The sequence below is a fragment of the Zeugodacus cucurbitae genome, chromosome 4 (genome assembly GCF_028554725.1).
Source record: "Zeugodacus cucurbitae isolate PBARC_wt_2022May chromosome 4, idZeuCucr1.2, whole genome shotgun sequence".
Classification (NCBI taxonomy): domain Eukaryota; kingdom Metazoa; phylum Arthropoda; class Insecta; order Diptera; family Tephritidae; genus Zeugodacus; species Zeugodacus cucurbitae.
Genome location: NC_071669.1, coordinates 17,765,006 through 17,784,061, shown reverse-complemented (window position 1 = coordinate 17,784,061; position 19,056 = coordinate 17,765,006). Strand labels below are relative to the sequence as shown.

Below are 19,056 nucleotides of genomic sequence, written 5' to 3'. Positions count from 1 at the left end.
GAAATCTCTTTCATTATATAAGAAATGAAAAACTTGTGTATGAACGCCAACTAAAAGTTACGTATACGCCACGTGCGCTGCACAGGCTGCCACAAATTAGCCACGCTTTAGTGGCGTTACATATAAATATTTGTATATATATGTGAATATATTTTTATATGAAAACAGCAATTCATTTATTAACTTGATTGATTGCTTCAAAAATTTTCTATACCACTGAGAAATCAAGAGTAATTTGCCGAATATTAAGATAAGCTATCGAAGTGAGGGATGAGAGTAAGTGAACGTTTATTGGGTTTGGGTATTTACTTTTGAATATGTGTGGGTGTGTTAAGCCGATGGGATAAGTAGCAGCAATAAAATTTGGAATGAAAATAATATTAAGTGGCGTAGAATTTAAATATAAATATAAGATATGAAGACAAACATAGTATGAAGATAAGTCAATGACTTCTTTAACATTTATATGAAGAAATTATTATCCCAATTTATGATGTAAAATGTAATGAATTTTCTATATTAACCTTTTCAATATTTAATATTTGTTATAGCTATAGGTAGCCTTATACTTCTCAAGAATATTTAGTTGAAAAAAAAATGGCTCACATGGTTCACATGTTCTCTCTCCTTTGCCAGGACTTCAATACATTTCTTTCAATTTTCCTCATATATAATACATGTCAATTTAACCGATTTGTTGCTCAAAGTCTATCACCACCGTAAATCAGTAATAATGCCATACGACCAGCGTAATTAATTTCTTTTTTTGTGAACGCCTTTTTGAAAACCCATAATAAAACACTTAACACAAAAACCTCATAAGCTTGGCCAATGCATAACCAAGTGCCAAGAAGGTCACTTGACTTTTGGGACAATTCGTTTTGGACCAAATATAATACTATTTTAAATATAAGTGCTTGTTCTTCTTCACTTTCTCGCCAAGTAAAGTGGAGCGCATTGCCCTGCTTAACGCATAATTTGGCAAAATGTTGTTCTGCAAAAATGAATTGCGGTTAATATGCAAAGCTGCAAATTGGCACAATGGTGCGAATTGAGCGAGAATGAGGCAAAAAAAGACATTAAATGGTGAATAAATGAAAGATATTAAAGAGAAGATAAATTTCAGTTTTTGAAATATTTTTTATATACATTTTCAAAAAATGGAAGTCCTTCCATTATCAAGATGGGAAGGGCTAAGTTCGGGTGGAACCGAATAATTTATACTCTCTCAATTTATTAATTTAATATTATTAAGAAAACACACAATTTGGCCCACATATCGGCATAAACCACTATCTTACCACTAAAATTATATGTGAGGGCTGAGATAACTCATGAACCGATTTCACTCACAATAAATTATACCCAAAATTTTACGCTCACTTAATTTTGCCAAGAATTAACCCATATATGCGGTATAAAGCCAAATCGAACTATGAAAACCCTAATATAAGGAAACCCCAATTAGGCATATGGGAGCTAGGAGAACTTATTACCCTAATTACCCGATTTCACCTATTTTTGTCACAGAAACTATTATACACACAGAAACCTTATACACTATTATAAGGAAAATATCCTCTCTGAATTTCTTTAAAATATCTTAGATATTTGCCGTTATTTTCGGTAAAAAATTATCTATTGACACAGAGGTCTTCAAGTTCGATATCCAGGGCCTTGAAAATGTATATTCCGATTTAATCGATTTGTATGTGACTGATTTTGTAAAAATTTGTGCCGATATCTTCGTTGGTTCTTGAAGTATATATGTTGCAAGGTGAACGATTAGATGGAATTCAAAATTGTGTTATATGGGAAGTAGGCGTGGTTCTTAAACGATTTCGCTGAGTTTTCATCGGTGAATTCAGAGTGTCAAGAAAATATTGGGTATCAAATTTCATTGAAATCGGTCGAGTAGTTCCTGAGATATGGTTTTCGACTAAAAGGTGACCTCACGCCCATTTTCCAGTTTTTATAAACATCTGAGTGAAGCTTTTCGTTACGATTTTTACCATAGAATTTAGGGTTTCTGGTGTGTTTCGTTAGTGAGTTAACGCACTTTTAAAAGTTTTCAGCATAACCTTTGTATGGAGGTGGGCGTGATTATTATCCGATTCCATGGTGTATAATTGGATGCTAAAGGGAAATGTGTCCAATTTTGGGGTCGATCCACGCCCACTCCTCGAAAATAATTTATTCTTTGTACAAAATCTTACTTTTATAGCTTTATTTTTGACTTGGTTATAGCATTTTAAAGGTTTCCATTATGGCCAAATGGGGCACCTACTTCATTAATATTTTGGTTCCTCAAGTTCAAGGCTATATATATTATACATTAACTGAAATTGAATTAAATACAACACTATTAAGAAACCCACATGAAATAACAAAAAATTACACACAAAATAAAAGAATTTAAATCAATTTAATTAGAAATCATTTTAAAACACATTACCAACCACAAAAATTATCGAATTTATTTACATTTAACATTCCTCAGCGCACTTTCATGTGTGCCTTTGTGTGCCAACCATTTGGTGGCGTTAATGAGGCGTGCGTCTATGGGCAAACGCACAAACGAAATGCCAAACGATGCTGACGACGATGTTCAAAGCGGCCGAGCGGCGGGTGTTTGTCTGTACTTCACTGCTGATTAGTTTAGAATTGTGGTAAAATTAAATGTTAATGATCTTTAAAAAGTCGAAAAGTGTGCCAAAAATACACATCACACAACGTAAATAAACACATAGAATTGAAGACAGGTTGCATACGAGTATGTATAGCGAATGTTCGTACTTATCGAATTGTGTAATTTGAAAATTATTTTATTTTTACTTTTTTGGTGTGAGAGGAAAGTAAATTGAAGAAATGCTTTTGAAATAATTTAGAGACAACTCTTAAGTGATCCCATATCGTGGTTAACAAAGCCGGGAGAGGGAATTGAAGCTATAGGTTTATTAATGTAGTTGTGATTATTATATCTTCTATTATCCTGAAATAAGGAAGGATTTATAAACTGAAAGAAAGCATAAGGAGAACAATTAAGTTGTCTGTCATTCTACCACTCAACATATACATATACGATATCTTACGATATATCCCTCTCGTTTGAATAATTCATTCAACAGTTCCAATACAAGAATTCAGTTTATTGTGGTCGAAGATGGAAGAATTTTGGTCTAGGGCTGAGGTGCTATTCTTAAGGTTCTAAATGATTATATTTATTGAAATAAGTCTAGAAATGTTAGCTCAAGATAAAACAGTAGGGATAGAGACAAGTTTAGAACATACTAAAACAATCTCAAAGTCTTCGAAACGTTCGTACCTCAAAAGAACCTTGGATACAAAATAAAATAGGCACGATCTTATTTATGCTTCGGAAATAATACATTGAGCGGGTACTACGAATCGAACTGCATCATTACTTTTTTGAGTTACAATCATGGTTTCATACAAAAATTTTTGTTGAAGTTTTTCATCAAAGTGGCCCATTGTAAGAGAAAGGCACATTTTTCTTCCGTCTCTAACTTTTTTAATGTTGACTTTTTTGGTAAACTTTCTTTGGCAAAGTTTCTCAGAATAAGTCCGTTTTTAAGATCTTAGATGACTGTAAACCCCAAAATCAATGTTTTTTGTGTCCTTATAGCCAATATGTCGAAAAAACTGAAATTTAATCCATTTTTTAATGTTTTTTTCCTCTATCTCTATTCTCTGCAATTTATGCTTAAATTTTGACTCTTAGGCAAGCATTTAACGTTTCTTTCAAACGTTACTTGTTGTTATTTCTTATCAGTGCAGTGGTTAAAAGCTTGACTCGTTGCTTGCTGATTTGTGATAGATGACTGATAGATGAGTCTTATTAAATTTAATTTAAATATTGTGTACAAATTTATGATACTTGTTGATAACACTTATAAGATACCAAAAAAAAAAATAAAATAGCACACAAACATAGTTAGTGTAGCTTTTTTAAAAAATACAAATTTTGTTAAGTTTTTTTTCTAATGGTTAGTTTGCTCAGAACGTTGTCTTTGCTTAAGTTTCTTACTATTACAAGATGTCACTTAATAATCAAAGGGTAAATTAAAATATTGACAAAACGTTCTGAGTGATGTTATGCTAAAAAATGTCAAACTTTCCAATATTTCCATTGCACCTGACAACATTTAGTGTTGTCGAGGCCAGAAATATATATAGCAGCCCTCGTATATGGACATGGGGGACTAATTTCAGGACATAATTTGTTTCCAATTTTCTAATATGGAATATATAAAATGCTCACACCAAAATTTTATGTAATAATCCGAAAATCTAAGTTCCCAGTTTCAATTTCCCTTAAATTATTTATTGAGTGTATACCAATATTCAATATTGTTTAATAATATTGAGTAACTACAGTTGACCTTCATGAAACCAATATATTGGTTTGCATATTACGCATCGGTAAACTTTACGCATAACATATTCCATACAAATTGAAGTAACAAGTAACTGCAATTTAGAAACCATCCGCATGCGGTTATTAACTTAAACCACAAGAGTGTATGGTCAATAATAAATAAGCTCATTAAATCATTGCATAAACAATATGTTGTACAGCGTGATGACCCCAAACCAAACACAAGCAGCTCTTGAAATATGTAAATGTGATATACTATATACATAGGATAGGCAAGGATAGGGAATTACGGATAACTGAAGCATATGTTTCGACGAATTGAATATTCAGGTTATTTGGAAATGTGAACAATTAATAATATTTTCCTTGAAATATTGCTTGCTTTCTTGGAACGTTCTGTATCAAGAGCACTAAGTATTGGCAGCTTCTTCGAAATCTTCAGTTCGGGATACAGCTCCACATTATATGATCATAGTATTTAAAACACCTTATCAAATTTCCCAGTTGGGGTTGTGTCGCTGGGTTTTGGACCCGCCAATTAAAAATGTAATTCAAATGAAAGGAACACGAAAGTCTCGGATCTCTCCTCATTCCCGTCCTATTATACCGCACAGAAACATGGACGATGACAACCCGGGAGCAGAAAGTGCTTGAAGCATTGAAGAACTGTTCTCCGTAAGATCTTTGGAGCTGTCCGTGTGAGCGAGGAGTACTGAAGCAGATAGAACCATGAACTGTATGAGCTCTACGGCGACATGGTTATAGTTAAGCGTATAAAAATCAAGCGACCGCGCTTGGGTCATGTCGATCATATGTAAAATGATGCTCTAGGGAAAAGCTCCTTTGACTTGAGGCTCATAGGTGGACAACGGAAGCAAGGGCGCCCAAGCATCCAATGGTAGAATGGATGTACAACTGGCGTGACTTCGCACAGGATAGAGGCAAGTTGTACATCCATTCTGCTGGGGAAGTTTCCTTGTTCTGGGCCCAGGGATTCACGCTTGCCAAAGAAGAAGAAGAATATTCTAAATATAACAATCCATTGTCTGTTTTTTTTATGCTTGAAAGAGCCTTAAAACAAAATATGGCTAAAGCCAGAGATAATTAATCAAACTTTATAATATTGCAAGTTACGATAGGTACATATATGACTGTGGTAGAGACCGGTACACATACCTGAAGGCCTAACCCCAAAATTTACATATATATGTGACAGCACTCCATTTTACATGAAATTTCAAATCATACAAACTATTTGAGCGACTTGTTTGCTCTCTCTCCCTCTCTCTTAGCACAGTTGAAAATGTACAAAATTAGCTTTATGTCTCACTCTTAACCAAAATTGCGTTATAACGAAGACCATACTCCATGTTCCGAACATAATCCTTATCAACTTTTTTAAACAAAAGTTATACATTAGTTTTACATTTTTTCGAAACTCAATATACAAATATTTTTAGAATAAAATTTACAGCTTATCGTGAAAGTCATAAAGTGCACATTTGCATTTATTTTAATCCCAAGCCGAAACTGACAAGAGATTAGCAATATATACTACGTGGGAATGTACGTAATAAGTACGGTTGATGTTAGAGTAGCATGAGGAAAAGTACGCTGGCAAACACATAAAGAAGATGAAGTAAAGGTCAGGTCGACTAATGATAAGGTTTATTAGGGCAATACGAGGGTGGATGGTGAAGTTAATGAATTTTGGTTTTTATAATTTTTTGTTCATGAAATAGTGTTAGCATACGGGTGTAGAGTTAAAAATGAAAGATAAGAGACCAGAGCTTTCCTAGTGCAAATAATGAGAAGTCTACTTGATCTCTTAGATTAGAGATGGACTCTATTTTGAACACCACGAAATTCGCCTTTTTCATCTGTCGTTAATTTCAATCATATTTCCTTACGCCCTTATCTAACTGCCCTCGTAAAAACATGTAGAAGGCACAGCAGTTGAGGTGTGTACTCAAAAACTTATTTAATTCTGGCCTTGATGCCGAAAATCAACTATGTGAGTGTGTATATTTTACATAAATCTACACATAAATGCATTAAGCACTTTTCGTGGCAGGTGTTTGTTTGTATGCATGTTCAAATGTGTGTGCATGTGGCAGATAAATTAATGGGAAAACACCACAGGTAATCCGCTTAAATGACAGCTGAGAAAACTTTTGTTGAAAGCAACAACAACTGATAATGCACCAATGGACAGTTAAAAAGTTTTTCTTTAAATAAAATATTTACATTTCAGGTTGTAATTTTGTTGGTATTTTAATTTAGTATATGGTAAGCTATATTTAAAAATATCTTTTATTTTTGAATTTTTGTAAAAATGTTACCTTTTGTTATGGATGATAGGCAGATAGGGATGTTCGAAAACTTTTTTCATGGTAACGTGATATATTTAGGTTGAATTACAGCAGCTAAACTGGTGTAATATAATGGATCTGATGGGTGGTCAGCAATCAGACATAGATCATAAAAATATCTAACTGTAAAATAATTTCTAACCGAAAAGTACACTCGGGGACTATATAGTTGAGAGGTCTCATCGAGGTTCTTTTCTCTCGAACAATGGACTTTCTTTATGAAGATTCTCATGAATTTAGGTACATATACTCGATTATCGACACTAATACTCTTTGCATGGTTTACGCCATTTTAAAGTAGATGGCTGTAGATGAAACTTTACATAACCTCAAAGTTCAGATTGCTAACCCTGAACCGTATGATAGACGATATTTGAAATTGGCGGGCTTATTATCTTATCTGGAAACTCACTGATGCATTTCGTTTGCCAGTTTGAAATATCATGCATTATATACTCTCCGAATAATATTTCTCAAAACGATATAAGAGGTGTGTTCAAAAAATAACAAGAATTGTAAAATTTAAAATTTAAAGGGTGTGGAGAGTCCAATAATCCAAATTTTATTATGTTGATATACTCTTAAAGTACGAAAAATTGTCTGCTATATGTAATATTAACTTTTGTCGCAGAGTTGCATTTCTCTTTCAAGTCGGTTAAAATTCAATTAAAAATTAATGTAGATTTTTATTTTGTATGGTAAATCGATCTTAATCAGCTTTTTTCGAGCGAAGGCCGGTTAATTGATCAATTAGCTCTTGTGTGAAAAGGCTATAAGGTTAGACGTGTTTTATGAACTTATCGATCACACTTCGTTGCTTGTTCTTGAAGTCCTGAAGACGAATGAATAAACATTTTTTTGAAAAAAAAACAAAGTTCCCGTACACACCTTGTATGCACCGCTTTTAGAGCTTTAAGTTTCACCTATTGACTCGTTCGCAAGCTAAGTTGTTGTATTGTATGTATTGCAAGGCTGAGTTGAAGCTGACAATAAACTTCTTTCGTTTGCTATATCCGATTGTTTTGTAGGTCATTATTGTTGTTATAGCCACAAAAAAAGTTTCTAAAAGAATTTTGAGAGGTACTTGATCGAGTTGAACTTCTTTGGCTAGAGGATTATACCGGTCCGTTCTATTCAAAGGTCCGATTGGAGTGGAAGGCCATGGTTTGGTTTCCAGCTCTAGGAAATGCTATCTGAAAATCACGTTCTTTCATATATTATCTTACAGATTCTTCTTTCTATAACATGGAAAAGTATTACAAGAGAAAGAGAGGGATATATAGAGAGCCAATTACTCGGAAATTATTCCTGCTCTTATACAGCACAAAAACTAGTTGTGAAAGCTTGTGGAAGGTATTGTGTAGTATGTTTCTTTCGCTAACCTAGTATATTTGCTAAGCTAGTATTGTTTCGAATAGCACTTTACTCAAATACCCAGTAAATTACAGCTTCTTATCTAGCTCTTGGGGTTTCCTAATATAGAGCTCTAGTTAGTGTGTTGAATTAGATGTTTGTAAAGCACTGAACTAAATATCTACTTCCAATTCCCGTTTCAGTAATAAAAATTTCTTATTTTGTGAAAATACATTAGGCCATCTATTGAACCTACAAAAAAGTTAATTTTTGGACGTGTTGTTTCAATGAGCCAATACTTTTTTTCGTAGTTCGTATTTTAGATAGGTGTTGCTTGATTCATACTCAGTTTGGTTTGCCATTTCACAATGATTGGACTAAATCCGGAACAGCATTTATTGCTGCCATACGGCCCCAGTTGCTGCAAAAACGGCACGAAAATTGGACTTCGGCAATTTATTCAAGACAGCCGCGGCGGTTAATTGTTCGGAATAATTTTTAAGACATAATGGCAAACCCTTTTTTTTACAAAAAGCCTTAATACTTGGCCGTAATATTAAATTACATGCATTTTATATTTTCTTGAAAACCGCATGCCTAAAAAAACAACCGTTATTAAGGGCAGCTGCACTCGAGAGTAGTCTTTCCTCCTTGCCATTTCAAAAATTTCGCTCTTTTCTAACTGAAATTCTCATATTTCGTCAGGTTCACAGCACATGATATATTTTCCAAAATTTTTTCAAGTAAACGCCACATCTAATTACTATAAAACCACACCGCCAACTTAGGATTTATTAATTGCGGTCGCTGCGTTTACTTAACTGCTGTGCTAAGCAGCTTTATCTGACAGAGCGTGCGTGCACCTGTGCACCGTTTGGCGCCCTCTAAATGACTTGCTCGATCGTCAGCGGAGCTCTGTGCCATTTTAGTTGGTAATTTATACAGTTGTTAGGGGGGTTGCTTGAATGCTCCGACGCACTTGGTTGCCTGGCTGCTCAACTTGCACGCGCTTAAGTAATAATTTGTTAAATAATTTGTATCACGTATACGCCAGGGCGTACGCACACACTGCTGCGTGGTGTATGCATGCGAATAAGCTGACGGTTGGAATAAACGTGTAGACAGGCGGTGGTACATATAGTTGGAGAGACATATAGACTGTGTGACATATAGAAAGTGAGACCTACAGTCGAAGAGAACTACAGACAGTGAGACCTACAGTTATTGAGCGCGTCAAAAAACCTGTGTTGACGTGCCTTTTTGCGTTGCTTGGCATATTTACAGTTGCTCGCATTGCATGTTAATGTTATTTGTTGCAATTGTTGTGTTGATAAGCACCACCACTCACTAATGTTGCCATTGCCATTCACCAAGTGCTGATGACGTGCGCAAAGTTTTGCAAATAAAAATGGGTTAAGGCTAACTTGCCCTGTGGAAATTTATGTGTACAATTAAGCTGTGTGGTTTAATTTTAGTTTTTGTTTAAGTTTTATAGTGTTATCGATTATTTGAGTTTTTATAGGTTTTACCAGTGTTGCCATTAAAATGCTTTTTGCTATGATTATACATGGTTATATTTCATTTTTAATCACCAACCTCACTTTGGTATTTGTTAAATAAATATTTTTCAATTATTGTTGTTGTTGAAATGGTCGTATACCTGTCGGTTGTCCATAGTTACCGTCGTATACCATTAATGTTAATGGTTTTTTCTTTGGTTGTAGGCGTACTGTCGATATAATTATGAGCTTTTTTGCTCGGCTTAATTGTATGCTTGTTAAAAGCTTGTTAGTTGTATATTATTACCTTAAAACTTACTAAATTTACCGATAGTTATCTGTAAATGAGTATATATTATATATTTATATACGAACAAGTAGGGAAGGGCTAAGTTCGGGTGTAACCGAACATTTTATACTCTCGCAATTTATTTATTTAACTTTATTTATATTATATAATACACAATTTGACCCACATATTCCTCATATATATTGTATAAAGTCCATTGAAAGTTGGAAACCATAATATTAGGTTAGAAGCACCGAGGTCCTCGTGTTCGATATATGGGGCCTTAAAAACCTATGGTCCGATTTCGGTGATTTTTAGAATTGGGCTGCCACACTATTAACATAGTATTTGTGCAAAGTTCTGCACCGATATCTTCACTAGTGCTTACTTTATATATTGTAAAGTAAAGGATTCAGATCGTCTTCAAAGTTCTGGTATATAGGAAGTAGGCGTGGTTGTGAGGCGATTTGGCCTATTTTCACAACATATCATTGGGATGTAAGGAAACTATCACAAACCAAGTTTGATTGAAATCGGTCAAGTAGTTCCTGAGATATGGTTTTTGACCCATAAGTGGGCGACGCCACGCCCATTTTCCATTTTGTAAAAAAATCTGAGTGCAGCTTTCATCTGCCATTTCTTTTGTGAAGTTTAGTGTTTCTAACGTTTTTCGTTAGTGAGTTAACCCACTTTTAGTAATTTTCAACCTAACTTTTGTATGGGAGGTACGCGTGGTTATGATCCGATTTCTTTCCTTTTTGAACTGTATTAGGAAGTGGCTAAAAAAAACGACTGCAGAAAGTTTGGGTTATATAGCTCTATTGCTTTGCGAGATATGTACAAAAAACTTAGTAGGGGGCGGAGCCACGCCCACTTCCCCAAAAAAAATTACATCCAAATATGCCCCTTTATAGTGCGATCCATCATACCAAATTTTACTTCCATAGCTTAATTTATGGCTTAGTTATGGCACTTTATGTGTTTTCGGTTTTCGCCATTTTGTGGGCGTGGCAGTGGTCCGATTTTGCTCATTTTCGAAATCAACCTTCATATCATCCCCTTAACAGCTGGATTTGAATTTGATCATATTCATGAATATCCCAAGTAGAAACTGTCGAAGCAGTCCAATGCTTGTTGAGCTTATGTGTGTGATATTCAGTTGTCCCAGAGAACCCCTACCATCCGCCCCTATTATGATATTAATGAGTCACGGAGATTCTTGTATCTTCTATTTTACATCAGTTCCGTTGTACCTAGGCACACACAAGAGTTATATCAGAATATAGCTGTATGTGATCAATATTGAGGTAAAACTTGTTGTCTGCAAGTAGCCCTATTGATAGTTTTTTTAGAAGCAGTCCGAATGAACTGGTGTCTTCCAGCTTTCGAAAATATCAATGACTTTCGAGATGTGTAACGTTGAACCATCCATCGAGGATCATTTCTATCTGGTAATGCGTACAAACATTATTATTATCTTATCTTATTTCGATTTATAGGAAAATAAGAGATGAATAACTATCGGTACGAGATGAGTGCATCAGTATATTCAAACCTTGTCATAATATTGTTAATGTGTGTATATAAGTATCCGTTTCTTTAGAAAGAAATTTCAATGAAAAACATATTTACTTAGACATGTATAACAAATTTAAATTTATATACTTACAGAGTCTCTTCGAACTCGAGCTCGCCGGCTGCAATGAAGTCACAGAGGCTGGTCTGTGGGCTTGTCTAACGCCGCGTATTGTTTCACTCTCACTAGCGGATTGTATTAATATCGCTGACGAAGCAGTGGGTGCGGTGGCGCAGCTATTACCATCGCTATATGAGTTCTCACTGCAGGTGGGTTTAAGTTTTTCATAAGTAGTAACAAAAGAAATGAAGTATAAATAGTCACCAAATGTTATAAGCATTTTAGCCATCATTATATAGTATATTCCTTACAAGCTTCATTGTTTATTTCCTTGAAACAGGCTTATCATGTCACCGACGCCGCTTTGGGCTATTTCTCGCCGAAACAAAGTCATAGTCTGAGCATACTACGCCTACAATCGTGTTGGGAATTAACTAATCATGGCATCGTTAATATTGGTGAGTGAGAATTTAATAATATTTTATATGTATTTAAGTAAGGTGGGTTTTATAAAGTGAGTTTTTTTTTCATTCATTGAGTTTAAACTCATTTACTTGTTGATAGTCATATTTTTTCATCCACATAGTTATTTATAATCGTTATTGGTTATATATCACAGTCATACTCATACTCATACTCGTACGCATTTATAATACGTTTATAATCATACTCGTTCACAGTCCAATTGATTCTCTCTTATTTTTATTCTCACTGAAATTGATTTAAACTCATACTCATTTAGATTCATATGTGTTCATACTCATATTCGTACGTACGCATACTCATTTATACTCATATTCTTTCATATTCGTACTTATTCATAATCATACTTATTCATACTCATACTCATTCATACTCATACGGATTCATATGCATACTCATTTATATTCCTACTCGTTCAAACTCATGTTCATTAAAAATCATACTCATTCACACTCATATTCATTTGAAACTTATTCACATTTGGAAAATAAGTGTGTAAGATATAAATATTATATAAATGATGGCGCGATAAATGATTCGCGATGTGTCTTGCAAACAATTGGTAAAGAGCCGCGGGTATAATCGTATCGGAAGTTTGTTAAGAGCTTTATTTATATGTTGAGAGCGAGAATAAAGCTTAATGCGACATCTTGTGGTTTTAAATTTGGTAAAAAGTCATGGTTATATTGATTAAAACTAATCTGACGATCTTTTACTTCTTCAAATTAAGGATATGATTTTCAGCACTCTCCCTACGTCATTGATTTTATAGTTCTCTTGCCATCAGTCTATCTTCACTGATAATAAAGTTATGACTAAAAAAGGGGTTTCATGTATGCGACAGGTAGATACGTCAAATCCTTAATTAAAACTATATCGGTTCATAAAAATATTTTTTTATTATAAATTGACAATGGTGTCATCTGTCGGAAATTTTTCTTTTTGTTAGTTTAAGGTTAGATCCTTTCATTTTAGAAATGTATATAATGAATATGAGTCAACTGAGCTTATAAACTAAATTTGTGAGTAGAATTTGACCTCAGCGCCATCTAGCGGTGTAATGATTTTCAAGTGTAATTACTTTACTCTTCGCATATGGGTGAAATTTGTACAGAAATAAACAGAACTAAAATGTTATGAAATAAAATCTTAATGAAAAAAAAATAAATTAAGAAATTACACTCAAGCGAAATTAAGTAAGCAATATAAATTCGCAAAATAAACTTGCAACTTTTTGCAAGAACGTAAAAAGCTTGAAATATAATTCGAAATGGAATGCTACAAACTTGTAAATAAGTATAAATAAGACACATAAAATGTGCAATCATGTTGTGATGAAGTACATAAGTACACTGCAATGTCTAATACTTGACTTACCAAATGAAGAACAGAAACGAAAATAACATAACACACACACACGAATGCTTTCAATGTAACAGTAAATGTTGGAAAAGTTTCACAAGCATTGCAGCAGCTGCAACACACTCCAGCATTGAAATGCAGGAAAACCGAAAATATATATAAGCATTTTGGGGATTACATGCAGTCGAAAGTTGATGATGAGGCGAAAAACCCGAACAAATACACAGTTACATAGAAAAGTATGGGTATTATAAATTTATAAAAGTTACTGCAACTGCATTCCCAAACGCTATGCTTCAGCGGTCACAAACAGCACTTGCCACCCAGTTTCCAGTGCAAGCTGCCGCTCTCAGCGTAACTTCAGCTTGCAAGCAAATAGGTAATGCATAAGTCAAAATGCAGAGAATTTGCGCTTTTTTTGGAACCAGTGTTGATATAAAGTGCATATGAAAGATACTTATTGGTTCAACTAGTAACTGGTAACTAGCAACTGGGGAGCACTTAACGGCGCACGTACACAAACACTCACATCACTTTATTATCCGTGAGTCGTGAGTGCTAGTTTTGAGCAATTGCCAAGCAATGCCGGTGCTATTGGTTGAGGTGTTCTCGCTGCGATTAACCAAATATTGCTGCAAGTGTGTATGTATTCGATTCTATTTTTTTGCCTACAACTTTTAATTTGCGTGGAATTATTGTAAATCCACCGCAGTATTTCGTGCTTCACAGCATGCTAGGTACTTGTTCTCTTTGAAATTTTTGGCAATCAATACTTGAGCGCTTAAATTAATGCTGGTAGAGTTGAAGAGAAATCTGTCTTGAACTGAGAGATTAGTTTGAAAATTAATTAAAATTGTAAAATCAACTTTTTAATAATCTTGAAAGTCAAGAATATTTTTTTTTATTTTTTTATTTTTATTTTCTCTCATGTGGTACGTTCTATCAATATTTCAAGAACGTTATTAATACTCGAAAAAAAGTATGAATTCAGGGAATCAAGTATGAGTAGTTGCCACCAAGCGAAGCGTAAGTTCGAAGTAACGAATAGTAAAATTTTCGAATTTTCATAAAAAGTTATTTCATTCATTAGCCATTTGCGGGAAGAATAGTTCCAGACATCTATTAGTATATGCCTCCGTTGCTATCTGGTTTCACTCGGATTAGAAAGTATTTTTAAAGCAGCACCTATATTCAAGTTCAATGCCTTATAAGCGAGAATATATTCTTAAGATGTGTAATCTGAACCAAGCTCGAGTTATTGCCGGCTTCAAATGCTGATAAATTTCTGACACCAAGAGCCTCTTGAAATACTATCATCTCATTGTTCGAAATAATGTGTATAATGCAGATATCTTTTTTAAATCTGGACTAATTTCGCTGATAAAGTATTTTGAAAGCAATTCCTTCTGTATCCAAAGTCAATATCTTGAAAGGGAGTAGAGATTCCTAGGATTTTTAATCCGAACCACGTCTATCTCATTGTATAATTGTATAATTGGGATCGCGTAGATTCCGATCCTCCTAATGAACTTCTGTGATACAGATCATATTTCAGTATTTTATTCCACACTTTTCGCCCAAAATCGTCAGCAGAAGCTATGTACAAAATCCACATCATATAGAATTAAATATTATCACGTGTTCTTTATTCAATGCTTTATAAAAAGTGTTACAGTGATCGGATTTAGTTTCGTTCGATAATCTGTTTCCATCTAGATGACAACTTCATAATACCCCCTCGTAGAAGCCCCCCTCCTTATTTGCGAAGAACTCAGATAGCCACTTATCGCAAGCCTCTTTTCCCCCTGTTCACCAATTCTGGACGCTCAGTTGTTCGCGATAGATGGTAGAATTATGCGTCTGGCCATATGGGAGCAGCTCATGGTGGATGATTCCCTTCCAGTCCGACCAAACACACAGCAAAACTTTCCTAGCCGTCCATCTCGGCTGGGCCACTGTTTGGGACGATTCATCGGCCTTTGACCACGACCGTTTTCGCTTGATATTGTCGTATGTGATCCATTTTTCGTCGCCAGTCACCATCCGCTTCAAAAATGGGTCGAATACGTTCTGTTTCTGCAGCAAATCACAGACGTTGATTCGATCCAGAAGGTTTTCTCGCGTCAAATCATGTGGCACCCAAACATCAAGCTTTTTTGTGTATCCAGCCTTCTGCAAATGGTTTAAAATGGTGTGGGACTAACTCCCATCTCCTGGGCGATGTCACGAGATGCCGGTCTAACTCGATGTTTTCCATGATTTGATTGGTATTCGTCGTCACAGGTCTTCCGCCCGCTGCCTTATCCTTGGTGTCGACACCGCTCTGAATCGTCGAAACCATTCCTCCGCAGTTCGAAATGATAGAGTACCATCCAACAGAGGTAGCAGTATATACATATGAAAGTTATTATTGCAATAGTCAGATTATAAGAAAGGTTTTAAAGTCCTTCAAGCTATTCAAAGCCTTTATTAAGCCATTTTAGCTTCGATAACAGTCACACAAAAAAAAATTTGATTCTGACCTGGAAGTCTAACTATGTTTACCAAATATTTTTGGGATCCCTGAATCTAAATCCAGTTCATTTAACCCCATCAGATTAGGGGTTTGACATAACCCCAAAAAACAATATGGCGAACAGCTTTTGTAAACATTTATCGAAGTCGCTTAAATCTCGCAACTCGAGAGTTTTCGGGGTCACGGATCACAAATCCGTGCTGGGTTTTCACATTTCAAAATGGCGGATCCAATATGGTGGGCGCTTTTTAAAACTTGGTATCTAAAAAACTCAAAACTATTAAATTTGTCTCTAAATGATTCTCAGCTGAAGATACGCCAGCAATAGTGATTAACGTACTTAGTAATTTTTGTTAATATTCGTGCAATATCCTCTTTCGTTGAAATTTAAATTCATTTTAACCACCACTCGCAGCCTCTGCGAATGCACTCAGTTTCTCCAGGCACAAATTCAAATTCTAAATAGATTTCCGCCATATTTACCACAGTTACATTATACTCCCCACTCTTTTGAGCGTGCATTGTTGAGCATTAAATTCAATTTCCCATTGAGTGGCATGCAAAATATTGGATGAGAGTGGCTAAAACAAAGCAAAACATTGAAATGAGAGGCAGAGAAGGCATGCAAAAAAGGTATTGACGTTCTAACCAGCCAGCACTTAACACCATAGGCGGTAAGTGACGGCCCTGCAGCTGGGTCCACCACGCTAGCATCGACCGCCATCGGCTGCTGGCCGTTGCAGCCTTGCGAGTGATGGGTAGCAAATGCGGATGCAAAGTGCATTAAACTCGCACTCAAAGAGGCGTAATCAATTTAATTACCCGCCAGCGTTTTGTGCTGCTGCCACGAAAGTCACGAATGTGAACGGGGCACATGTTTACAGTTACACAGTTACTAGGTAGAGAAGCGACAGCGCCAACAGTCTGGACACGCAAGGGTGGAACAATTAGTGCCTAGAAGGTAAAGCAGTGAACCAGGGCAAAGAGTAGAAACAAAACAAACGCTAAAAAGCTGGGAAATGGAAGTGGAAGAAACAATATTAAATATGAGTAATAAAAGGTGTTTTATGCTGAAACAAACAAAAAAAAGAATATGTTGCACTTGCAAGTGAGATTCCTGCCTTATCGACGAAATGTACTACAGCTGAATACCGAGAAAAAAGTACCGTTTTAAATTAAGTTTGCTCAAAGGAAGGAAGTGCGTGTTGCGCTGTGTATGTGTCGGCTGCTGCTGCTCGCTAATATGATGAGAGTGCAAAAAAATATGTTGCTGCTGTTGTTGTTGCATGTGTAATTGCATTTGCGTGATTGAGTATTGTTCACTCGTTGCACAAAGAAGCCACAAAAAACGTGGCATTGTAAGTTTTCATTGGTGGCACCAGAAACACACATAAAGGGTGCTAATGGTGGGGAAATTAATATAAAATATACTAGAAAATAAACAAATATGTGTGGCCTAGAAATGTTCACATTTTAAGTTTTTATAGGCCATTAAAACTGAATTAGTATTATTTCCAAAGAGGTATAAAATTCCATACGCCACTCCCTCTTATTGGGAGGCTTCAGTCTGCAACCGTGGACAAAGTGGAAGCCAAGTTTTCTGTCGGAAGCTCTCAATTAACTCCAGTTTTCGGCTGCCAGATCATTGCAGCATTTTTCAGGCAGAGGTAGCTGCCATCAAAATAGCAGTAGATATACTGCTTCGAAGTGCGGTATCCTACAGAGATGTATGTATTCACTCCGATATCAGAACGGCAATACTGTCCAGTAAGTACGCTCTAAGCTAGTAAGGGAGGGCCTAACATCGTTACCCTAGTAACATTGACGCCGGAGTGGAAACGTGTGGGCAGTCCGTGGTCCACTTGCGCCAGAGCGCTGGAAACCCTGTCTTTGAGTGAGCTCGACAAGCGTTGGAGAACAACGAGCACCTGCGCATTAAGCGAGGTCTTTCTAGCTCACAGTGGATCGAAAACGGTCTTTGCAGCTACCGTAGCTCAGTAAGACTCATCACTCCGCGATCATTGGAGTGCGTACTGGTCATTGCAAATAGGCGGCGAGGCTGGTGATCAAGTCAGACGATAGTTGGCAAAGCTGTTTGGAGAAAGGCGCGGAGGAATCGTCCAAGCACTTCCTCCTTCAATGTCCAGCATTCGCCAGACTTAGTTTAAAGCATCTCGGTAGGCATATCTGGGGCGAACCCAGCGAAGTGACTGGAATCGACATTAGCCGACTTAAGAACTTTATTATAGAGTCCAAGCGCTTTGTCGCATCATAAGAGTCTTAGTGATCAGTTAGGAGTTTTCCGGGTGTCACAATGGACAGCCGAATTTGTCCAAGTGAGATTCTCTGCATCTGCGGAGATCTACCACTTAATCTAACCAAACCTAAACTATGGTTTTATAGTTTGTGGTGGAACTTCTTTCACATTGTTATGGACCATAATAGATGATTGTGAGTGGTCTCACATACACGGGTTCAAGGTTCCACTTTTGAAAAAGGTATATTGGGATTTTACTAATAAGTTTGAGCTATTTCTTAGTCATATTTAGCAGCACACCAGCTTAAGTTAGGTTAGATTTCATAAAGGACATCAAATCGTCAAAAAAATCTGAAAAAAATTTCCCCTATTCCTAGATCGAAACCCATTTTTATATACCGATGCAAAGTTCCGAGCTCTTTACCTTTCCGCTAAGACAATTTTTTGATAACCGGTAATTCCGATTGAGGTACTATCACCTCATTTCCACGATTCAGCTAGTAGGACGTATACTTTTTGCAGGTCATCTTCAACAATTTCAGTAAGTAGAGCTTTCTACAAATGTAGATACCGTTTCAGTCTTTGCAAGCAAACTTCTTTGTGAACCAATGGATCAGAATCAAGTTTCTGTAATATGGAAAATTAGCGAGAACATTTTCTTTATATTAAGCTTCACTTCGTACTCTCCTTTGGTTAATAAAAATTTGCAATATTCCAGGTTCCACCGTTATCTCAATCCAGTCGAATTCTTTGGTCCGGAGTAGACTTTATTGCAACAATATAATAGGGGCCAAATCAAATTAGATCATACAGACTGCCAATAATCAATTTTGGAAGAGTGTAACCCCTCTAATTACTCACATGATCCCAGCGTTCTTGAGGGACCGGTTC

General features: G+C 35.8%; 1 protein-coding gene across 2 annotated transcripts in view; it reads left to right on the top strand.

The window, feature by feature from the left end:
• LOC105215889 (F-box/LRR-repeat protein 16) overlaps nucleotides 1-19,056 on the top strand; it is a 173,397-nt gene that overhangs the window by 51,186 nt on the left and 103,155 nt on the right. For both annotated transcript variants that reach the window (XM_011190086.3, XM_011190078.3), the window contains exons 3-4: nucleotides 11,584-11,757; nucleotides 11,889-12,006. In XM_011190086.3, the coding sequence (XP_011188388.2) occupies nucleotides 11,584-11,757; nucleotides 11,889-12,006 (292 nt within the window). The remainder of the gene's footprint in view (nucleotides 1-11,583; nucleotides 11,758-11,888; nucleotides 12,007-19,056) is intronic.